The sequence below is a fragment of the Falco punctatus genome (genome assembly GCF_963210335.1).
Source record: "Falco punctatus genome assembly, chromosome: 5".
In the NCBI taxonomy this organism is placed as follows: Eukaryota; Metazoa; Chordata; class Aves; order Falconiformes; family Falconidae; genus Falco; species Falco punctatus.
In genome coordinates, this window is record NC_137584.1 from 5,037,106 (window position 1) to 5,062,090 (window position 24,985).

Below are 24,985 nucleotides of genomic sequence, written 5' to 3' on the forward strand. Positions count from 1 at the left end.
AATTGTCCAATTTCTGATCCAGTCACACCCACGAAGAAACAAGTAGTATGTATTCAGAGCAGTAATTGCATCAGAGCAGCAGCTGATTACTTCCATGTTTATTGGCCAGAACATCAACATAACTACCCATTTATACAAACCAACATAAGTAAATTTTAATGCTGCTTCACAGCATTTCTGGTCGTCGAACCATTAGCCAACAGTTCTAGAAAATACTTTCATTTACCTGAGGTTTCACAAATAAGACTGTAATTTACATACAGCACATTTTGCATATATGTATCAAAATTCTTGTTGGAGAAATAAATTACAAACAATGGTACAAAACCACTCCAAGCCACCCTTTGTTCAACAAGAACGTGTGTGTGTGAATTTTACAGTTTTATTTTTTGCATTATTCTTACAGTAAGCAAACTATTCAGTTTATACAAAATAAACCTGGAGTTTTATATAGTTAAAAAAATCATCTTTGGCTAAACAAAGTTCTCTCTATTTTTGTACAGATATTTATATATATATATATACACACATCAAATATTTTACATGACCACGTAGGAACCTGTACAGATACTTACAACAGACAGAACATTAAAAAAAGTTACGTAATTTACAAAAAAAGGAATCCAAGTCAGAACCAAAACAGACAAAGCCCACCCCCCCCCCCCAACCTGTACAGATAAGAAAGTAAATAAACACAGACAAGGAATAAACAACTTTGTAACAAAATAATGCCTGCTATTTTGAGACAGAGAGGAAGCACTTAAGTGGAGAGAAGCTACTTCCCTCAGTGCCTTCAGTACTGTGCACATTTTCATCTCTAAGGATATGGTTAAAATAGTACTCTTAGTAGAGTCTGTTTTTTTTCACAAACATGAATGCTACTCTGCAAACTGACTATTCTGCAAACTGACTCATTTAAATCTCCAAGAAGTAAACAATTGTCACAAATATTTGTTAAGAACAAGCAAAAGCAGGTATACCAATTCTCCACTGAAATCACTAGGCACTGCCAGCGTAGCATGGAAAATGACACTTGGTCATCAAAAGCGAACATTTCAGAAGCAAGCACATAAGATGGAAGACTGCCAGAACTGACATCATCACCTACTCAAGTCATTCTTTGTAACAGTTTCCAGAGCACTGTCTAAAACAAGGACAATGCACTGTTTGGCAGCATGACAATCCATTCTGTAGGTCACATCTACAATACTGCAAAGGTGTCCGTGGCAACATCAATCACAAATTATCTGATGGTTTATTAGAATGAGAAGCTTGTCCCATCAGTTGGAGAGGCAGCAAAAAAACCCCATTACGCTGAAACTGAAGAAGCAGTCATTGGATTCTGAAAAAAAGCCAATTTAATCCTAAATTGTAAGGCAATGTGTTTAGGTGGGATTCTTAAACGAAGTCTAACTAAACTCAGCAGATGTTCTGGCTGAACAAGGACTACAGCAGTTCTGATCCTCAAAAAAGAATAAAACCTCAAACATCAATGAATTCATAATACAAAAAATTGTGCAACTTCCAGGTATGTTTATTAGGGAAAAAAAAAAAAAGAAAAAAAAGAAAAAGCTTTGCAGAAATTTGGGATAAAGAAGTAATATATGAGGGTGTGTGTGCGTATACATATACATACATACACACTTTTAGCATGTATTACTAAAACTGGAAGCAGTTATAAGAGTTCCTTAAAATAGAGCATAATGAATTTCTAATGTACTAAACAATTTGTAAAGATAGATACAATTGCTGTCAAAACATGCCAAGTTGACAAGCTTTTGACACTGCCCGTTTTTACAGAAAAGTTTTTCTCCTGGTTAGTAAGTATAAAATCACATTTTATAAAACTGTAAAGGTCTGTTTCTAAATTAATTTTATAAAGAAAATCACTTGTCAATTTTTATTTTTCTTAGTAAGACAGAATGTTCATTAAGTTGAAGACCTAAACTAAGTACCTTTCCCAGATGTAATTTGGAGCAGAAAAATATACTAGCCTTTTCCAAAGGAAAAACAAAAAAAACCCTGAAAAATTTCCAACGTATTTTTCATGGAAAAAAACCCTCCAACTATTCAAAATTCAATACTGTCTTTTAAAATATCATCAGAATTGCAAAATGTTTTAAACTACAAGACAATTCTTTGTAAATGAACACTCACTACAGCATTTCACAATTTAAAAGAAACTGAAAAATGGGTCCCTGCATTAATGATTGGCTTCATTCTTTCACAGAGGTTGGGACTCACTTTATTTGACTTCAAAAATCGAAAAGTTAGGGGTTTAGACTAGACAACTGGCTTAGATTTTCTCCACTGTCAATGACGACAGATGGACGTCCTAAAAGAGAAATTCATTCATCTGTGTTGAACACTGGAGTCATTAAGAATTGGCTTAGATAGTGTGCTTAAAGCTGAACACAAACCCTGAACTCAGATTCTCTCCTTGGAACCCACTATGAGTGACTAACAAATCAGCAAGAACCACCTATTCCTTACCATCAGAATCTGACACTAGATAAGCAGCTTTTGGAACCGTTGCTATCATTGCCCTGCCTTATTTTAAAAGGAAAATGCCTAACTTCTTAAAATATGTTTCAAGATAACCAAGATTACATACCTGTCATTTTCCAGGATTATCTACCCACTGGATTCCAAAACACTCTTCTTAAAATCCTAGTTTGACACCACCATATGCAGTACTTCCGAAAAGTTAAGCAAGAGCCACCATCTTCACTTGACTGCATGCCCTTGTCTTTGCTTATAGAACACATTTAACCAACAGATGTTACCCCCTTGAAATGATACCTCTCCATTTCCACGTCCCCATTCTTTCCTAGCTAGCTTGTTTGTAAAGTCCCCTCTGTCTGTGTCATTCTGATAAAGCACTTCAGAGGAAACCGGACAGGGAAGTAAATAACAGTGCACCAGATTACCAAACTCAGTATACTGGATACCTTCCACTAATCCCATCACATGAACGCAGTGGTTGTAGTCCAGTGTTGCTGGTAACAGTTAAACCCCATAGCCATGAAGCAACTTGTTGGTAAGTTTACTTGCACTTGGATTTCTTGAACAGCTTCATTAACTGCTTGAACCTTTCTGAAACCTAATGGAGGACAACAAAAAGACATAACATTAAGGCCCCAGATTTCCGTACCTACAAAACCAGACTGATCTGACAGCATAAAGTTTTCTTAAAAAGACCACTGTTTTGTTTTTTATTGGCTTGCAATAAATTTTAGCGGGAGAATTTTAGGAGCACCATTAACAGGTTAACTGGATGTAGGAAGTCTTCCTATCCCTTTGACATCTAAAATAGCCTCTATGTCAGCTCACAGAGAGCTAGATCAACTACTGGTTTAACACAGGTTTCCTTACAACAAGGAGAGAAAAACTGAAGGTTTCACAGTCAATTGGACTTGAATTTCGCCAGGTATAACTGTGAGTAAGATTGGAATGTAAGGACAAAAGCTTCTTTTGTACTCCACAGTTTATTGGATACTTTCTACCTTCTTGTACAACTGTTGCTTCGGGTATTTATGGCTCACCATAAAGTAATCTGCCTACTAAGGGTTTTACAAAACTGGTCTGTAGATGAGAGTCAAACATCTCTTCGTTGAGCATAGTTACAGCTCACATAGCAACCTAATTCAATAGCAAGTTAGATTTTCATATTGCTATAGTGTATCTACCATCCACCAAACACCTAACTGGGAAGAGTGGCATAAATGCACAGATAACACTATCTTGCCCAACCATCCACCACAACGGCTTCTAAACCCTGCAAAGATTCTGTAATCATACAACACATCCTAAAAGCCAAATCCTGAGTACACAGGATTTCCTAACTTAGTCAAATAGGTGTTTCTCCCTTTCCATATTTGCAGGATAGAGATTAAGATAGCAATTCAAGACATGTACAAAGTTATCTGCAAACCTCTGGAAATATGCTACATCAACTTGACATCTGTGTCTTTTGAAGTTTTTTAATTAAAAACTGAAAGAAAAAAGGAAGCATTTTCATGAGAGGTGTCTTTTCTACAAAATCCTGGGGTATTTTTTCCCATTCTTTTCTGATTTATTAGAAGTGTGCAAAGGCTTTGGGCCTCTCCAAAATTGCCTTTCTTTAAGTACTGATTCAACGATAGAAACAATCCTGTCATCCCTAGCTTATGATTGGACACAGCAGTTTCAATACCAATCAAACAGGTACTGAAGAATCCGTGGACCATAATATCCCTATCATGTGTATTTTAAAAAAGTAATAACTGGGAGAATCTAAGATTTTTTTTCCAAGAACCCCCCAACAAAAGACATGAGAAAAAAATTTCCAAATTTGCAGAAGATCTCCAAAGGTTTCTGTTCAACTGCAAACATAAATGTAGCAACATAGCTGTTATCAAATATATGAATGATAGCACCTACCTGATTTGGACTTTTGTTCAGCCTAGTGGCCAAGGAACCAAAGGTTTTGCTTGACGGCCCTTTTCTCTGACATTCCAGTAAAATTTCTCGGTCATCATTTCTAGAGCAAAAACACATTTTAAAAATATTAATACATATATATGTGTACATGCACACAAACAAACAAAGAAAATTGTACAGGCATATATAAAATTCTGAGTTTTTCCAAACTGTGGAACATGAGTTCAAACAGCAGCAATGAACTTATGGAGGATCCTCCTCTCCCAGCACAGAGTAACAGGGCTCAGTACAAACAAGTGGTAGTGGAGATCATGCTACCCTATTAGAAAGGGTAATATGTATCCATATGAGGATTATTACAATTGAGTTAGCCCAAAACCAAAGTAATAAAAAAGAATTTTAAGCTTCTAGACCAGACATTTAAACTTCCATTGAAAAAAACCCTCATAAATTTAACAGGGGCCAGCGGTTCTAGACAGACTTGCCCCATTTTGCACAGCTAAGCAGCAGCTTTCACCATAGGCCCACTGACTCAAAGATTAAAAAAAGATGTTTGACTTCTCTTAAGTGGCTTAATACAACAAACACCGAGCACATCTACTGTCCACACAAGAATAAAGGACCGATAGTCTACTCTTGGGTGTGTCATTGATTTGCTGTTTGTCTCACTAAAGAATTTAGGTATACGTAAAATGTATATAGACAGTCGTTGTACAGTAGCTACTATGTACATTTGGTTGAAACCTGCCATATTCCAATAGATTATATTTAATTTCCTCCATTTCAAAGAAAAATGTAATGACTAGTTATTTGAATAAACTCACGTTTTTTAGGCATAGTTCAAAGATGGACAAAGACTGAAATAAAAGAACTAGTCGTATTCATAAGGAAAACTGTAATAGTCTCTTCCTAGCTCATCGGTTTGCACATTTAAAAATCATGCTAGCTTTCACAGCCTTTTTTTCATGGGAGTGCATTTTCTTTTAACATGCTACCTAGAAACTTCCTTTATATCTGAACTGTAGTTCGGAAAAGTCTGCCCTGAAAATTTTAGAAGCCACTTTATAAGATACTGATTGTATCAAGTTGTAGCAAGAACAGCAAAACCTGCTAGCTATGGTAAGGATAAAAATACACCACAATAATTTTGCATGTATTTTCAATACACAGAATCACCTCATTTGTCATTCACATCCTACTAACTGGAATATATGGGCTAAACTGTTAGTACATTTCTGCAGACTGAGCAGCATAGGCCCCAAAGAAGAAAACTGTTTGCTTTCATCTCCTCCACAGAGAGAGGGCATCTTTAGCTGCTCTCCTTTACACAGACACTAATGCTTCCAGGCCTTGTAGGAACATAAAAGGCCTCCACCCCCTACCAAGCCTGGCTGGAATTTTTGGACAGGGAAAGGAGCATGCAAACAAAAATTACAGACAGTGCAACATAGTAGGTCGTTACTTCAGCATTAAAAACAAAAGCAAAATGTATCCTTTGTTTTGAGAGACTGGGGTAAGTGATGGAATTAGTGATGATAATGGAAGCCACTGTCTTTAAGACAAATCTGATTGAACCTACCTAAGAAATTACTAAAAATTGTTCTCTTCCAAAGACTAACAGGATTACATTAAATCAGTTCACCTTTTAAATTTTTTTAAATTTTTTAAATATTTAAATTTTAAATATTCCTCTGAACAACTGTTACAGACAAAGGATAAAACAAGATTCCAGCACCTCTCAGTGCTACTCAGAGAAAACGTCAGCCTCATAAAGCCATCCTGCATAGACAGGAAGAAGCTCCTGCTCCACTATTTACAGCAGGATGTCGAGCTACTCAGCAACTTCAGCCATCAGCTAAATATCCTTTTCCTCCCACTTTTCAGTCTATCATGTAGTTTAAAACACTGTAAACCAATCAAACAGATCAAATCAGAAATTACCTCGTCCAGGAAACTACTACTTCTCCTTTCTTTTTAATGATGTTTTTGGCATACAGACTAGGTGATGATGCAGATGATGATGCAGATGACGCTGAAGGAGAAGAATCTTTGTTCTGCTGCAACTCATTCTTCTTACTAGAACATATCTTGGGTGCTGAATTTACCTCTTCAGACTTCGTATCACTTGCATCACTCCCTTCACCTGCTGATTCAGTTTCTCGTCGTTGCCTTTTTGAGTTGGAATTCTCTCTGACCGACTCCTTTTTCCTTTTTTTACTAGTTTTATCATCTATACTTATCTGGCATCCTTCACCAGTATTTGAGGTGGATTTTGTTTCAAAATTACATTCACCTGCTGCAGTCTCATTGGAAAACGCTCCTGTTAAGTCTATAAATGCACCAGCACACTCTTCCAGTTCTTCCTTTTTATTACTGGTTTCCAAATTTCCTGCAGAAGTTTCCTGGCTCCTGTTATTTGCAGTGGATTTCACTGCACAACATGAAATTTCACCAACAATATCATCTGTTATGTCTACATATGACTCTAAACTGCATCCAACACCCATTTCATTTATGTTTTCAGATACTTTCAATTTGTGTGCCTGAGATTGCTCAGAGCCTTCATCTGGGCTTTCAGTGTCATGGTTCTCTGCGTCTGAAGATTTTCTACAGGGTCCAAGCAACCCAGTAGTTTCTTCCTTTCCAATACTATTATACGACTCCTTTAGAGGCTGAGGTAAGGCAGGATGTTGTTCTTTTCTGATGCTGACATGAGGCAACCGATCTGTCTTAACCAGATCTGGTTTGACAGTTCCTTGCACAGTGGCTGCTGTGGCAATCTGACTGTCCCTTTCTTTTGCCCCACTTCTTATTTCTTCTTTTTCAATTTTAGCTGAGGACACCCGTGCCTCCTTCACTAAAGCCACCTGATCAGATGCTGTTGAGATAGATGGCACTGCACGCCTAATCTTTACAATAAAATGGTCATTGGATTTCTCCATTATTACTGCTTGCATTGGTAGGCTGGGACGACACTGAAAACCGGGAGCAACAGGCCGACTTGTCCATGATGAAGAACAACTTGATTTACTGCTTGAGTTATCAGATTCTAAAGCCAAATGAATGTCTTGTTCAGTGGCATCCTCCTCTTCAAGTAGTGCATCTTCGCTGTAATGTGCACTGAGAACACCCTCGGGAGTTGAGCTAGAATTATTCTCAGGTTTTAGGAAGCTGAGGTGAGCATCTGATTTCAAAGGTGATGGAATAGTTAAGGAAACAGCCAAATCTTCAAGAAGGATAGAAGAAACAAATGATTTATTCTTTTGTAAGTTGCATTCATCTTCTTTGCATGAAGCTGCATTTGTAGGAACCTCAAACATACAGCTTTCATCTAGTACATCTGGATCAACAGACATCTGAAGCCTAGATGCTAAAGAGGGAGCTCTTACAGGTGAAACAATAGGCCAGTTAATATCCTCTACTGGTCGAGATTCCACACAAGTCTCCTTTGGAACAATCTCTTGCACCAGTTCAGCAGCATTACCTCTGCATTTATAACTGTCTAAAACCTGTTTCTCTGGAGTCCTGAATTCCCACTCATTTCTGTCAATACTGCCACCATTTTTTTCTAAGAGATCAGAACCTTGCAATAAGCTTTTGAAAATTTCGCCCATTTGAGCATCACTTACAAGATTGAACGTAAGACTGGATGCTTGTTGTTCCGTAAGAAGCTCATAACTAAGATCAGATTTGTTAGCATCTCTGGAGAGTTGGAATCCTTCCTTTTCGTATTTAACACCCTTAAATGGAGTGAGAGTGCCTTGCAAATTATTCTCTTTAAAGAGGTGCACTTTGGCTTGGGAATTCCTCGTGTTATCAATGGAGTTAAGACATTTGGTAAAGGCAGGTTTTGGTGCATCTGTTTTACTTTTCTCGTGCTGACACTTAGGTCCCTGATAACCCACAATTTGCTTTGAAATGATGTATTCTTCGTGCTTTTGAGATCTGGCTTTCAGGGACCTTTTTCTAGATCTTTGCACATCATTTTTATGACCGATCTTGTGTTTTTGCTTTCCTGCTTTTTCAAATTTCCCTTCCTCACTCTCATTTTGCACATCACATAGTTTTATTATAATTCTCCTTATCTTTTCAAATAAGTAATCAAGCTGTTCATCTACAAATTTCCATAACTGTTTTTTCATATCTGATACTTGTTGTTCAAAAAGACGGTCCACTATTGCATTCTTTTTAACTTGCTTAAGTTTGGACTCTATAATATCACAGATATTCAATTTTACTGTCTCACCTAATGTAGACATCTTGGAAAAGTTCAAGTATTTTATTAATGATGTAAAATTTATGATACCAGATTCTATAATTCTGTGAAAACGTTGAACTGGGAAGTGTACCTTGAACTTCATGTAATTTTTCCTCATCTGTTTTCGTACAGCTCTTAGCATCTGCATGACTTCTTGTACATTTGAAGGTTCAACAATAACATGAACTATTTTTTCAAGAGAAGCAATGCTCACTGTTTTATTTTTCTTCATATCCTTCGAAGATCTGAAAGTCTGATTTTTATGCCTCTCTCCGTTCTTCTTTGTACTTACTTTCACAGAAATAAATTTTCCATAATCTTCATTGCAACACACAGTTTTGCTCTTTTGATTCTGCGGACTGCTGGTCAAATTTCGTGCCTCGGGAGAAGCTTTTGGTCTTGACTTCTTTGTATTTTCAGAGCCTCTTTCTAGTTTAGATTTTTCTTCATCACTGCTTATGATTTCTCCTTCTTCTATTTCATCTGAAGAGATACTCAGCTGGGACTCCATCTCCAAGTGTTCATCAGACATGCTAACTGGCTTCTGATTTTCTTTGTTTAACTCCTTTGACAAATTCTTTGATGGACAGACGACGACTGTACTTTCAGGAATTACATCTATGAAAAGAAAACAATTTGCCAATCGCCATGAAGAATGCAATTATAAACAGACATTTTCAGAAAAACCTGGAAGATTCTTTTCTCTAAAGTGACCATTCAGAACCGTTTGAAACTGCCAACGACAACTTGGAAAGTCTGAGCTATAACAAGTTTGGGTGGTTTCCTTCAGCAGCTGCTAGTTTAAAGGATTTTTCTGAGCCTTGAAGGGCAAGTAAGACCTCAAAGTTTCACTAAAATCATGTGATCTCTCTCAGAAATACATCCAATGAAAACAGAAAAAAATCTAGCAGTTTCCATCAGCTTTGGACTTCTTTCCATTTATTTTAACAAGTTTTCTGAACACTGCACAATCTAAAATTTAACTTCAACATTATTATAGACTAACATCTACATACAATAAGTGGCTTATCTTTTAACAAAACAAAATGAGAAGAACAAATGCCCTATTAATGACCTATTAATGTCAGGGCTGAAATAAAGGCTCTTTTGAGTCTTTCAATAAAGTGACTTACTAAACAAACAAGTACTAGGCAGCACACACATGATAAATCTCCTATTTCAGTTTTATGTGCATTTAAGATTACCATTACTGTAGCTAAGCACAACCGCATAAAAAGCTTTTCTCTCAGAAATTTTGGACAAAGTCTCCAGTTCAGGTTCCGGAATGACAGAAATGAGGTACGTGAGAGGAAAAGCTAAAGTTCTGCCAATTGTAGCATGCCTTACTCTGCCTCACAGATGTTTATTAAATCTTTTATATTTTTGAGATATCATCAACTATATATTCAATCATTATTTTAATTTCAAACCAAATGCTATTTTGTTAAGAAAAATAAGCAATTACGGTTAGCTACAAAGCAGCATGCTACAAAAGATGAAAAGGCAAGCTCATTTCCATTGTATAAAAATTCCACTGAAGTGTATATGTATCAATTAATAAGATTTGCAGTTAATTTTAGGCTTGCTGGGCACTCTAGTTAATAAAACACTCTTATGTTCAATTGCACATAATTAGACTACTTATTGACCTCTAACAAACATCTCATAAAAGATCATATTTAAATTGATCTCCATAAAAAAATGAACTTGCAATTAAAACTTTAAAGCAACATTTTAAAAAGTTTACTTTACAGATTCTGCAGGAGCAAAAACATACTCTGCCACCGCTCCATTTCAGTTTTACAAGGATCAATAACCTACTCAAACAAATCAATATTTTGACAAACCAAACTATAAAATGAAAGTGGTCAAAATACAGTATTAATATATGTACCCCTGTCCTACAGAACAGTAAAAAGGCGAGTACTGAAGTCAAAGACCAAGAGAAACCATTGCCTTCTGTCAATTTAACAGATGCAGAACATTTGATGTGTGTATCGTTAGTCACATCACCAAGACAACTAAGCATCTAACTTCAGAGCTGAAAATCGCTGCTGGATGGATTCCTCTAGTAAGTAATTTGGGGAAACACTACAAAATCATAAAAATACTTTTATTTGATGTTCATCTACTCTGATCCCAAAGCTCCTGTGTTCCCCCAGATATTCAAAAGAATGTAAACTACTAAAGGAATTCACAGTTAAAACAATAGCTGTCTCAAGCACAAGAGACACAACTCCTGAGCAAACCACACTAAGATTTGCAAGAAGATAGGATTATGCTCCAAAACGTAAGAAAAAGTATTTAAATGCAACTCTATAATTCTTCTTCTAGTAGGAAATCCAAAGTTCCAAGAAAGCTTTTGATGAGTTGCAGCAGTATATTACAGAAAGATTTAAATTCACACAAGGAAAAGATCTGAACTTTGGGTCGCCTATTTTCTCTTCCTGTGAGTACTGTCATCGTATGTTATCTCCTTGATACCTTATTGAGGACTTATTAGTCTCTTACTTCATCAATGATAAATCCTAATGTTCTATTTGTTCTACTATTCTCCCCACTGATTTACAATTATTAAGTACATATATGAATTCACAGTGAAATTAATCCAGATGGAGAGCAAAGTTACCTCTTAGCTGACATTCCTAGAAATTAACTCTTAGATACTCTCTGCAGCTTTCTCACAAATAAATACAATATGATCCTAAGGAACTTTTGCCCCTACAATTTCAGAGAAAAACCTAATGTGAACTACTCAGAACTAAATGCAATCAAGAAACCTACATGGATTTCCTTTTTAGAAGTTAGTACATAACTCTTATTTCAATGACTTATCTGGCAGTAGTGAGAAACTCCAATTTTTATAGCAGTAAATGGTCAACTGGCTACAGTGTTGGCTGTACTGTCATATGGTTCCAACACAAAGGACCACTGAGACTTAAACAGCTTAAGAAGAAACAATTTGTATTTTTGCGAAAGCAGTTAAAAAAAGTAATTTCTGCTTTCCATGAATGGATCTTTTAAGCCTTTATGCAGAAAAGAAATTAGAATACACATGTACAAATACCTTTGTTATAACTCTTCACAAGACCTTTGCAGGGACTTTCCATCTTAAGTGCTTTAGCCAAAGGGCGCATCGGACTGTTCAGTGGGCTGATTGCCTTTGGAATATACCTCAAGTGATTGAGGTCAATGCTTAGTATTGAGCTGTCATCATCAATAGGAAATGGGTTAGTTTCTCTGTCTTTAGTTCTAGGATACATCTCACCGCTAAGAGAAGATGCTGCAGTACGGATTTCAGTTAAGTCTGGCTCCAGATCACAAGCATTCTGGTCAACTAATGTTTCATCCTTCTCAGTTAACATAGTTCTGTCATGTGACTGAGATGTACCCGTATTAATTTCACAGATACCCTCTCCCTCAGTGGGACACTCAACATTTTCTGCAGCCAAAGGATCATCATCCTTCACTACTTCCATTAAAGAGTCTGGTTTTGTTTCGCTAGTATCATCTGTGATATCACAGCACTCCAGGTCACCAGAATTTTTGGCTTCAGAGTCATCCAAGACAAGGTTTTGAGAGCCACACTGGTCTGCTGAGCTTTCTGTGTTAGCAGCTAGCTGTATTTTATCTTCTTTCTTCTCTGCTGCTGACTCTGGAAGGGCTCCCATACTTTCACTGACAGGTTCAGACTGTGCTGCTGCTGGTACATTATCATCCTGCATCACACCCACCATCACAGGCAAGTTTTCACACTCTGCCACGCTCCCTGCCACCTCCAGGGGCAAAGATTCAGGGTGATTCAGATCTGACACTGCCGCTGCTGTAGCTGGGGCTTCCGATTCAACCACATCACAAGCCTCTGCTGCTTCTGATGTTTCAGCCTGCATCTCATCAGGAACAGGTAACTCTGCTGCTCCTGGCAAAGCCTGGGGCTGTACCTGACCCACTTGTGCTTCTGGTAAGATTTCCGAGCTCAGTTCATCCACTGCCACTGCTGACAATGCTTCAGATTGTGCTGGATCTGCTGCTGCAACTTCCACTGCTTCATCTTCAGAATTAACAGGAACTGGCGGTGCTGGTGCCCCGTCACTTTGAGCTGCACTGTCCAGAACTTGTAGTGTTAAATCAGATTGCTCTGTGGGACCACAGTTAACAGGGTGGGCAAAATCTAACAGTTCTGCCTGCAGCGTGAGCTCTGCAGTCCCCTCATCAGCGGCCTTTGGGGAAGATGTTTTAAGTCTATCTGTTGGAGAGAGACACTGCTTCTTAGCAGGAGAAAGAGTTAAATTTAGCTTTTCCATAAAGCTAAGTTTTAAGTCTTTGCTTTTTGTCCCAGTGTGATCATCTTTAGTTTTGGGAACTTTATGGTCTTTAAAACTGTCTGCTACTCTGGATGTTGCTTCTAGCTTATAGGACTTGTTTCTCTCACTTTTTGTAACATCTGTACCTTTCTTGGATTCTTTTGCAGATTGGTGAAAAAATTCTTTTGCAACTTTTCTTTCATTTCTAAAATGTTTATTCTCATCCTGATTCTCTCTTTCTCTTTTCCTTTTTTCTTCAGTTCTGTGTCTTTCTGATTTGGAATGTGCTGTTTCCCATTCGTATCTACTACTATTTTCCTTCAAGCGTGCATATTTATGCTCTCTGCTTTTGGAACTAGAAGGTGAAGTCCTTCCGTCTCGAGAAGTATAATCATTTGCTCCCCTGTCTCTCCTGCAGTCAGTGTCTTTTCCTTTTCTAGACTCTTCCATGCGACACTTACGTGATTCATGAAGACTCTTTGAATGTTCATTCTTTGAGTGTGGACTACTCCCTCTACCAGATCTCCTTGGTTGCTCTTGTAGCTTTTCATTTGGTTTATTTTTTTGGCCAGCATTTTTTTCATCTTTATCATATGTTTTAATGTCTTTTTTTAATACATTTTGCGATCTCTCATCAGCAAACAATTCACCTCTTGTTTGAAATCTGTCTTTACCAGTAGTTTGTCTTTCCCTGGAAGAAACACCTCTTTCTACTCTTCTTTCTACACTTGGACTGCGTTTGAGTTTTAAGCTCTGACTTTTTTGTTGCAAGTCATTTTTACTAGCTTTCTCTGAAAGAGTTTTCAGCTTTTGCTGAGGATCTGAGTTTCCTTCTTCACTGTCACCGTTGTTTCCAGTGCTCTGATGTACTTCTCTTTTGTATTTGTTGCCATTTCCCCTACTGTACTGTTCATTACTTTTAATTTCTTTCCTTTCCTTTCTGTTATCCTTGTTGGAACTATGGTCATAGTTTGGCAGACAGGTATGAGTACTGTCAATGCAGAGCTCTTCGGGAGGGTATCTCAGCAAATATGGAGTGTTTCTTTTTTCAGAGCTAGACTTCCCACTGTCTGTATTATGAGATGAGTAACTGTGGTATGTATCTTTTGAACAGTCATTTTTCATTCTGTGCTCCATCTTCACACTGTCACCTGAATCAGGAGGTCTGAATTTGGAATCTTTTGTTTTACACATCTCAGAGCACCTTCCATTAGTTGATCCTGGAAGGTATCTGGTGAAACTACTTCGATGACTGGGAAATTCTGATAGCCTGTTTATAAAAAGAAAAAAGTGACGTTATTTTTGCATTTACTTAAACATAACTAAAGCCAAATTGCAATGAATCCACAGATCTCAAAATTTTTCATGCTTTCTTTCAGCTTCATGTTGAAAAAAAAGTGGGATAAAAAGAGAAGTTTAATAATTTCCATTAGCACAGAGCAAAAGAACATAATCTGTATCCATGCTTTTGAAATGAAATTCATCTAAAGAAAAAGCAAGATCTGTGGAAAAAATCTGTACTGGTTCTAACAATTTCAGTAATTCTGATGAGTATTTCATTGTCCAGTAATAAAAATCTTGCCCCAGAAAAAAAAAAAGTTATTCTTTACAGCATTAGTGATTTTTAAAAATAAAACACAAAGCAATTCAATACTTTACTACTTGGTAAAACAGCAGCCAAAAGAATAGGTAAAATGTGACTGTGCTTACTCTATACAATAAGCAAATAAACTACCATGTTTGGAACTTGCTGCAAGCTACAGAAAACAAGTAGTAAATTACAATAATCAAGCCTCATCAAGGCCACGTGCTACAGCTGCAAGGTCATAATAAAAAGGAAAAAAAATAATTTAAAGGGACACATGTAGCCTGTATGGCCCGAACTTACTCATTACTGACAGAACTCAACAGTTACCTCACCAGAAAAAAACCCGAACAAAAAACCACAACAACCCACTTTTCTGCCATATTTAACAAAACATCTCATTAAAATGACATGATTAAAGACAATTGCAACCTTCTTAAATACTCTCCATTATCTAAAAAGAATGATTGTGTCTAATCCATGCAGAGGGAAACAAAAGTAAGAGTCATACCAGCAAATGATGGCAGCAAACCACCAAATGTATGGTTCTTTTTAGAGCCAAAGATGAAGGGGCTGCTACACACAGATATTTGGTTTTAGCTTAAAATTCTATGTTGATTCAGTGTCCAGTTGCAAAGGGTCAGTTCACATGTAAAACAAATCTCTATTTATCTCCAATACAAAATGGGGTTAGTTTTGCTTTATAAAATCAAACACTTCCTATGGGCCAATACAGTAAATGTAAATATGTAATGATCAGCTTATACAACTGGCTCTACTCCAAAAATGTGACACCTATGTGAATGTTGAACTAAAACGAAGCTGCAGCTGCTGTAATCAAAAACCCTTTCCTATATTTCTGTTTAATTTTGAACTATACCACTAAGTTTTTGCCATGCTTTAGGCTGGCTATTAGATCTGCGCTACATATGTGATAAATGTAATTGTATTCAAGTGGGGGGGGGTGTTTTGGTTTTGATTTTTTTTTTTTAGATAAGCACTAACAAGTCCCCTTAAAGATATTATCTTTGAAGTAGTCTTTACAGATAGGTAGATTGCCTAAGATGAGCTAATTTACTACAGACCACGCAGCAGACAAGGCATGCTTCTAATACCTCAAAGTGCCACTTTCCCCACAATTTTCCACGATGTATGCCCCTAAAATGCCTAGATCAAATACCTTATACATAAATTTTTAATCATCATCAGAAGGCATTGCAACAGAGTTTGTAAACTCTTCAATGAGGTCAAGTATTCAAAACAACAAAAATATTTTTCAAACAACGTGATTTAAAACCCAGAATACCACAGTCAAAGGTGTGAAAATGATAGCTGTCGTACCAAAACCAATCAACTGTAAGAATTACACATGTTAAAACCTCTTAACCTCCATCAGATCATACCTGGTAATTTTCTTATTTAGGAAAAAAAATAAATCACAGTTATTATGCATATAGCCCCTAGCACAGTAACATCAAATGACCTTTCTTTATAACACCTTTGGAGCCAGAAAACATCAAATTGTCAAACTGAAACACAAACTAATGTGGCCGATGTCACACAAGTGACAAGCAGGTAACCCTGTGATAAGCTAGGGGTTCTCAATTTTGGAACCGTGCTCTGGTTTCAAGTGGTTCAGAAACCTTAGACTCAGCTACTCTCGTATCCATACTTTAATATTTGTAACTCCTTGCCATAAGATTAGTAATACACAGAAATTGCCAAGAATTCTCTAGCTGCTACTTCCCACCATGGGAGACAGGGCTTTCATATCTTGCCATGAAAACATTACATAGTCTCTTCATTATTTTCATTTGTTGTCTGAAGTTCCAAGGAATTCATGGTTGAGGCCATAAGAGACCAGTTCTGAAGTTGAACTATGTAAGATAGCATCTGCTTTGAAACATGGAAAATGGTTAGGTAACCCACCAGGAATGGTGGCAATGGTCACCCTTTGGATTCCTCCTCATTTTGTTAATTAGAAACCAAAGACCTCATCAAGAAGAGACACTTACCTATTTTCTGATTTTACCAGTACTTAAACCCACACAAACAATTAATTTACTAAGTAATGAAGAAAACCATTAGTTTAAGTAAAACACCACAAAAGTTTCTTACAAGTATACAAACATGATCAGACAAAAAGCATGCTTTCAGTTCCACTGAGTAGTTGTACCTTTGATGGAGATTACTGATTTCTTCATCCTTACGGTTAATTTCCACTCTTGCTGTTTTGATAAGTGCTGAAATATTCTTTTTCAGAGCTTGGTTTTCATTCTGCAGAATGACATTCTATTTTAAACATATATACCAAAAAAAGAGAGGGGGAGAGAGAGGGAAAAAAAAAATTAAAAAAAAAATTAGCTTGGGTATCCAAACACATAATGTAAAACAGTGCAAGACAGCCATTAGAAAAAGTCCCGTCACACGCAAACTGACAGTAGAACATACAGAAACTGTTTTGGAGAAGTCAGAGTTACTGAGTTCCAAAGGAATTATTTTTTTTTAAACATCAATCACATTTATGTTCCTGTTTCTGTTCCTAGTAACTATTTAAGATGTTTCAAGCATTCAATTTATTAAAACCGAAAGATGCTAAAAAAATTATAGTCTGCCCCTTTGCTTCATTCTTTTACTCAATTTATTCCTTTCCTGGTCACTGTATCAAATGAGAGATGTAGCTTTTAAGCACTTTCAGAAAAAAAGGGTAATTGTGTTTCTTTCAAGGTATTAAACCAAACTTTGGGTGCTCTATCATTCCAGCATTTCTAGAGATGTTCCAGAATGCTCTGTCAGTCCTAGAGATAGCCCCTTCTCTTAATAATTATCCTCAGCAAAGCCTGCTCAGAAAGGCAGACAAGTTGTGCAGAAAACTATAGATGTGTCACAGGGCAGAAGCTGCTTACCACTGCAAAGCATAGAACCTTTGGGACTTATCTGTAATACACAGTAAAGCATGTTGCAGAATTGTAAAATAATCTAACTATATAGAATGGCACAGCATGGGGGTACTAGCTGAAGTAGAAGAGCAGTTCAGCCTCATCAAAACAGCACTGTGCTCAAAGCAATGCAGACATCTTCCAGTTCTAATGGCAGCTCAAGTACAGCTGCAACCTTCTTCCTAGTGTGGTAAAGGCCTATTTTTTTAAAAAGCAAGAGAACTGGATACCTTTCTGATAACCACTCATTTGACGTGCTTATTTTTCTAATTAAGGAGATAGAAAATAGCTTAAGCAACTAAAGTCTTACCGCACACAACATAATGAAACTAGTAAGATCAGTGAGTAAATTCATCAGTAGGCTATCCTACCAACTGTCCTAGGCAGAACCTCCTACAGAGATGCTTCACAAACCATCCATGTGATGGATCAATTCTGGAAAGCACATGAAATTAACTCTCTTAAAGCAATAGCAAAAAAAAGTTTGCTTTACGTAAATCTTGATAATGTTGCCCTTTGAAATACAGTACCTGTGCCTGTATTTCCTTAAATTTCTTCATCAACTCTTTAATTTGCTGCTGACATTTTCCATATTCTGCCTGCAACTGCCAAGGAGAGAATTCACAGCACAGAAGTGGATTTAATTACACAGAAAAGTTACTCCTCTGGATTTATAGTTAGTTAACACAGTTATGTGTATTAAAAATCTCTGCTTTTCTTCCAAAAGTAACATATTAAAGCCACAATAAAACAAAAAGCCTCAATATGCTCCAACAGGTACACAAGTCTCTAAAACATCACAAACACCCAGATAAGAGGAAATATGTATGTGCTTGCCCAACAGACTACAGGCTAACAGGAAATCGTATTATTGTGAAATTCAAGACAATTACCAAGGAGCAGGAGTTCTCAGAGCCCTACAGATGGGGACTTGTCAGATTTTAGATAATGCAAAAGAGATAAACAAAAACACAACACAAAGTTACTACTGGACTGTACAGTGCAAAACTGGACTGCAAAAATAGGCTGCAAAGGACATGCTCTTGTTGAGATCACAAAATTAATTAATACACGTTTGGCATGAGCCCTTCTTTAAAAGCAGATAGGAACAAAACTTTCACAGAAGAATGGACAACTTCCCTATTGTCATATTTAACAGTCGACTGCTTTCAGAGTGACATTTTCATCACTTTGTAGACTCCTGGAGGTTTTGCTCATGCTTCTTCTATAGTGCATTATACCTATGGATGTCTGTCCCTTTTACTCCAAGGTTAGTTAAGATGTGTCTTATGGACTAGGACAGGTGATGCTACATGAGTAAGTGTTCTGCTAATTTGCTAGCAGTTACCTACTGCACGGTTGTCTTCAGTCTCAAGGACAAAATTTAATGACATGTAAGATTAATCCATGACCCATCTGCTTTAGTGTGGTAAAATCTGTTGGGAGATGTGGATAACTGGCTAGCTGAAAAAGTTCACATAGACATAGTCCAGCTGGCTGGACAAAAATGCACATCGCTCTCAGCTTATCTGAAGTAAAGCAAAAATACACTGTCCTTGGCTGTTCTTGTTACACAATATCAGGAAGATTGCGGTGGGAAAAGAATGTTACAGGTGGGAACGGATAACTACAGAAGAGAAACTAGGGGCAGGCTTGGTATTTAGGCAACTAACCAATAATGAGCTTAACTTTTGTAATTGTATGAGCTAATTATAACAAGGCATAAAAGGTGACTGTAAGGTACAATAAACGAAGTCTGCTGATCACTCATATTGACTGACTGTGTCTTCCCTCCGTCGCGACAGGGAGAAATGTCAAGACTAGCTTTGTATCAGACATCAGAACGGATATTTAACTAGAAAGACATTACAGTACATTTTCCCATAATGTATCTGACACACGAACCACATGCAAAGGGCATTAAATGAGAACAGACCATGTCACAGAGTGAGAGATTCACTTATTATGATAAACTTGTTGACATAACAGTTAATTAGCACACTCTTGGGTTTACTTACTTAAAAAGTTTCCCTATTTTCCCAATAATGTAAGCATACTGACAACATTTTTTGCACTTTGCACGAGAAAAATTGGAATAAAAAACCTCCAGAACACCAGAATTAGTTTTGTCACGTTAACACATACCTCATTGTAGGATGCTTCCTTCGCAGTCCCTTCTTCAATTAATATCTCATCAAATAAATTTAAGCTGTTTCCAGCTGGTGTAGAATTTGGAGCAGAATTGTCTGTAGAAAGAAAATCAATTACATCAAGAAAACAGTACTTTTCTAGCCAGGATGCATTGTGTCACTGAGGAAAACACAGGACCTCATCTGGAGAAATTTCTTTGCTAAATTTCAACATCTCTTTCAACATTTATGTTAGTTTTATTGGAAATATTTGATCCAATTTACACCGACATAAAAGGTAACAATGAAAAGCAAAGTTCAGCTGAAAACACGGCATTAGAAAAATTAAGAGATATACAGGACATCCAACAACAAAGATGGCTGCATTCTGTGACTTCTAATAAGTTGTTTTAAGTCAAAGGAGAGCTAACTCACAGTAAATCTACCCAATTTACAAAGCAAGAAGGACTACACCTTAGCAGTGATCTGAGGTTCTGCAATTCCAGAGCCAATAGATAGCAGAAAGGCAGAATAAATAAAAGCATCCTACAATTCATACAGCTTTTGGCCAGACCCCATGCTAGAAACATTTGCAGTTACAGAAAAAAAAATTACTGAGAAAAAGAATACTCAGATGCTAACAGCCTCCTACACATTCACATACACTGACCAGTTGATCCGAATCAAATGAAGTTATGCTGTCGAGTTGGTATAGGGTTGAATACCATGCTTCTTGTGTTGAATAAGTGTTTTTCTGCTGGTTTATATCCCCTCACAAATGTAAACTCCCCAGCTCTACTTCAAAAGAAATGAAAGAAAAAACCCACAAAACAAAAACCAACCCGACACCCAAACACCCCAATCATTCAGGTAATGGTGCTTTTCCTTCAGATCAACCTGTGTTCTCTGTTCACCAAATACGCATTGCTGACAGGACCTGACTTATGACACCTCTGAAATATAGATCCATTTGCAGATTAATAAATGAAGTTAGCTACCAAAGCTGCACTTCAATCCCTTGGACAATACTATAATACATAGAATATTATTAACACAATGCAAGATGACATGCAAATAACATTTATCTGTATAGAGCAAAATTCTCACCAATTCTGTTTTAAAATTTAAAACCAAGATATCCCAGAACTAGACTATATAAAACGCTTGCATTGCACTCTTATTCCTCCTTACATCTTTTACGTGTACTAGACAATGCATCTCAGTATGTGAAACATGGATTTAGAGAATACTCTTATATGCTGTAACAAATACAAAATGGAAAACAAGAGAGTTATAGATGCTTTATGTCTGTAGAATATCATATAGCCCTTCAATAAAAATTCAATGGCCTTGCAGTAGTCAAGTCACTAGAGACACACTTGTGTAAATACCAGAAACAGCATTTCATTAAACGGTACACTAAGACTCCTAAAAAATAATAAACAAAAAGGTGCGGGGTCCATTTCTTTCTTATCTTCAAAGTTAAAAGAGGAAATTAATTTACATTGGGATGTGAAATTACTGAGAAAGTAACAAAAGATTAAAAGGATTACTGAATGCACTGTATCACACAAATTATGCTTTGGAGCTCTCACTGGGGATTTAGTGACCAGTGACTGTAGGTTCTGGTCCTGAAGCTATTTAAAACCCACAAAATAAAGGTGCCTTTTTCAAGGTAAAATGTCCCATGTCAAGGCACAGATAGAATAGCTAAGATTGCTCTGCACCTCTTTATATGCCCAAGTCTCTTAAAATAACCAATATCAATCACATGAAAACTCCTATCACTCAGCTAAAAGATTTAGGAAGTTGCTGTATTTACACAGGAGTGTAACATACATGTCTTAAGTTTAAAGAAGTAGCTCAGAGCCGTATGTTACACCAGCTAAATATAAAGCTAACTGGTTTTTTACTTAAAACCAGCCTAAGAAACACAGAGAGTACATAATGCTCCAAGCCAAGCAGCAGCAAGATACAATCAACCTACCAGGAACTGTCAAACCATTGTCCAAGCCATCATAAATATCCACTGAGCTCTCATCACCTTCCCTGAAGGGGGAAGCTTCAGCTAAACAAAACAAAACAAAAAAAGAAGCCAAAGTAAACATTTAGTAAACTCCAGCCTCTAACTTTCCCATAAAATAAGTGCATTTGTGATCGCAGACCAGTAAAGAGTAGTAAAAGTAGTAGCACAGGCTAGTAAAAGACAAAGGAATTTTACTCAGCAAGCTACTGCTATTGTGGAGAAAAGATCTTCAGCCATCATGGAGAAAAGACAGTCTTGTAAGATCAGTTTCTGAACACTACAAGAACTGTGCCATATGAAGCAAGTTTTATGGCATTAAGTACAAATGAATTTTAAAATTATACGCTAAGTCAATTTGATGTGAATTTGAAACTGTTTCCTAGAATACATTGAATACAAAAGTCAGACAACTCAGAAACAAAAATAAAAGAATTAGTATGATAAAATCCCTACTGTGAAAAGAAACATTTCAGGCTAAACAAAGTAGTGTAGAAGTCTGTATCATAACTCAAAGAGTTTGCTTTAGTACTGTCATCTATTCCCAAGACTAACTGGTACTGTAAAAGTATTTTAATCAAAATCTGCAGCTCTCTTCACATCTTTTTCCAATGCCTCTTATCACTCTCATCCCCAATACGTGTATTTCTCCAGTTCTGCAACAAATATTATTACTATTAAAAAAAGAATAATCAATATCCACAGTCCTTCTGAGGCTGGGAATCTCACAAACATATGTCAGACGAATCAACTGCGGAGCTGGAAATAAAGTTTGTGTACCCTGGTTGCTGGTACTATACCAGATGATAGCGCATTTGCTCTTACAAATAGCAAACAAAGGAACAATCCTCCTAACCACCCAAATACACGCTTCATTAAGATGCAGCAAAGGTTAAATTGTATACCATAAACCACAGGGGAGAGACCAGTTCCAGGAACCCCCTCAAAATGTACTAGAAATCCAAAGTACAGAGTTATGGTTTAAAATCTAAACTTACTAATTGGATAAGGCTTACGATACCGGGCCACTGATGTTTAGAGTTGAAGCTCGCAAGAATTTTTCCCAATCTAAATTATTTCTATTTTGTTTTCCAAGTTTTTTTTTTATCTATTTATTTTCAGAAGACTGCTCGTGTTACTTGACTACAAAACAAAGTAATCTAACACATCTTACCACTGTAGCGGATATCAAACAGTCCCAGTTCATCCTCATCTGTTGCCATGATATAAACTTCCTATGGTTTCCCCATCTGTGAGTAAGATATCAGAGGAAAGACAACACGTTAATTGATAATTTCAGAACATCATCATAAACCAGAAGCATCTTGAAATAAGTCAATTATACCTGAGCTATCTGCATCCCTTGCTCTTCAACAAAATCCAACACCAAAATGATAAAACTTACCTCAAGATAACAAAAGTAGAGCCCCATCAAGGGGAGTAAAAAACCGTCTCATAAACAAGCATTCTGAAGATCTTCAGCTGTATCTTTTAATTTGTATGTGTCAAATCAAGATCTTATGAAAAAAAATTGGTATGAAAACAAGCAGTGCATGCTATGAATAGGTTATCTGAAGGCGTACCTTAACCAGTTAAAATAACCCGACTTCTCTGCTGACTATTTAAGAACAAGTTTCCCCTCTCTGACACCAGCAGCCAAACCAACGAGCGCCAGCAGGCAAGAGGGACCGTGACGCTGATGCTCGGCCACGGGACGCAGCGCGTCCGCCACAGCACCCGCTGCAGAACGACTCCGGGCGCACAGCCGCGTGCGGCACGGACACTCGAGCAGCCCTGACGCCAGAGCTGCTGCCTGCACCGCCACAGCACCGGCTGGGCAGGGAAGGCGAGCCCGGGAGTCCCGCGGGGGTGCCGGGGCGGGCAGAGGTACAGAGCAGCCGCCAGGCAGCTGGGAGGCGGCGGCCTTGCCCCGCTCCCCAGGCCTCACCCGCCCTGCGCGGCCGGGAAGGGTCCTCGCCCGCCCGCCCCGGTGCTGCCGCGGCGGAAGCACCCAAGGCCTCGCGGGGGTCAGCGCGGGAGAGCCGCCCGCCGCGGCCCGGGAGCGCGGCCCCAGCGGCTGCCGCACGGGTGGCACCCGCAGCCCCGCCATCGCCGGCGGGCCGGGGCGAGCAGGCTGCGCCGGGGCTTGGGCCCGCGGGGCGCCGGGGGAGCCCGGACCGGGCCAGGCCGAACCGGGCGGCGGGATCCGCACAGGAGTGGGGGGGAGGGGAGCGGCACCCGCGCTCGGCGCCACCTCGCCCCGCACCGGCAGAGGAGAGGAAGAGATGGGAGGGGAGAGGAGAGGAAGGCGCCGCCAAGCAGGCCGCCGCGGGCTTTACTCACCGGTTAACCGCCGCGCCGCGGCCCGCCGCCCCCGGCCCGCGACACCCCGCAGGTCGCCGTCGCCGCTGGTCCCGCAGGCCGGGCGCCGAGGGGGCGGGGCTCCCGGCCGCGGCAGCCAACGGCCGCAGACGCACGGGACGTCCCCGGCCGCGATGTCAGCGAAACCCGCCCCCGGCCCGAAGCAGTTGGCGCCAAAGCGAGGGAAGCCCGGCGGCCGCGCCCCGCCCCGCCCCGCCCCAGCCCCGCGCGCGGGAAGCCGCGCCGCCCCCGGCGGGCGGGCAGGCAGGCAGCTGGGGGGCTTCGGCCCGGGGGTGGCCGCTGGAGCCTCCTACAAAGGCTGAGACGGGTGGAAAGGGGAGAGGAGGGGTCGCGGGAGGCTCCCTGGGCTGCGCCGGGCGGTGCAGCCGCCGGAGCGACGCGCCCGCGCACCCGGTGCCGGTTGGGCGCGGGGGGCCGTGCCCCGCGGCTGCGGTGGGGTGGGCGTGAGGCAGCTCCGGCGGCTCCCCCGGGAGGCCCCAGGTTTAAGTCCGGTTTCTGCTCTCAGCGAGCCCGCTATCAAACCCCTCCGCAAACACCGCTAGTACCTCGGAGCCGCACTCGGGCGTTATAAGCCGCCGGTGGCCAGCGAGCCTGACGTGGGGGTGCTGGACGTAATGCCGGCGTTCTTCCTCCCGAGCCCGAAACACCGATTTGGGTTAATCACCACCCGCCCTCCTACTCGGTCAGGACCATGACCTGGATTTAAAGGGCTTAAGGGCAAGCGCCGCGGCTGGTGGCCCTCAGCCTGGGCCTGCTACAGGCAAGTCCTGCCGCAGCAGCGCCAGCCAGCTTCCCTGGGGAGCGGGGCCACGCCCGCGCGGGCTTCCAGCGCTGTGAGAGCGTGGGACGGAGAGGCTCAGCCCCGCTCCCGGACGGGTCCCCGCGGCGGCAGCGCGCTCCGCCGGGGGGCGGCTCCCCTGCGCCTCCCAGCATGTAGCAGGTG

At 39.5% G+C, this 24,985-nt stretch overlaps 1 protein-coding gene across 3 annotated transcripts; it reads right to left on the reverse strand.

The window, feature by feature from the left end:
• Window positions 1–81: 81 nt before the first annotated feature.
• On the reverse strand, window positions 82–24,880 carry CASP8AP2 (caspase 8 associated protein 2). Of its 3 annotated transcripts, none has more exons than XM_080389315.1 (10): window positions 24,588–24,880; window positions 22,835–22,910; window positions 21,625–21,705; window positions 19,654–19,754; window positions 18,039–18,113; window positions 16,746–16,861; window positions 11,748–14,254; window positions 6,364–9,298; window positions 4,423–4,522; window positions 82–3,103 (listed from the first exon to the last, which is right to left on the reverse strand). In XM_080389315.1, the coding sequence occupies exons 2-10, from the start codon at window positions 22,881–22,883 to the stop codon at window positions 3,047–3,049; spliced, it is 6,021 nt and encodes a 2,006-aa protein (XP_080245441.1). In that variant the 5' UTR covers window positions 22,884–22,910; window positions 24,588–24,880; the 3' UTR covers window positions 82–3,046. The 3 variants fall into 3 exon arrangements, with proteins under 3 accessions (XP_080245441.1, XP_080245440.1, XP_080245442.1); XM_080389314.1 differs by lacking the exon at window positions 24,588–24,880 and adding an exon at window positions 24,004–24,578; XM_080389316.1 differs by lacking the exons at window positions 18,039–18,113; window positions 24,588–24,880 and adding an exon at window positions 24,004–24,578.
• Between the last annotated feature and the right edge of the window lie 105 nt (window positions 24,881–24,985).

Bases quoted from the DNA above. Each gene is read 5' to 3' on its own strand.
- CASP8AP2 (XM_080389315.1), bottom strand. From the start codon at position 22,883: ATGGCAACAGATGAGGATGAACTGGGACTGTTTGATATCCGCTACAGT. The intron at 16,862-18,038 runs GTACTGTATTTC...TGTTTAAAATAG, and splicing joins TTAAGGAAATACAGGCACAG to AATGTCATTCTGCAGAATGA. The intron at 4,523-6,363 runs GTAATTTCTGAT...TTTTTGCTCTAG, and splicing joins GTAGTAGTTTCCTGGACGAG to AAATGATGACCGAGAAATTT.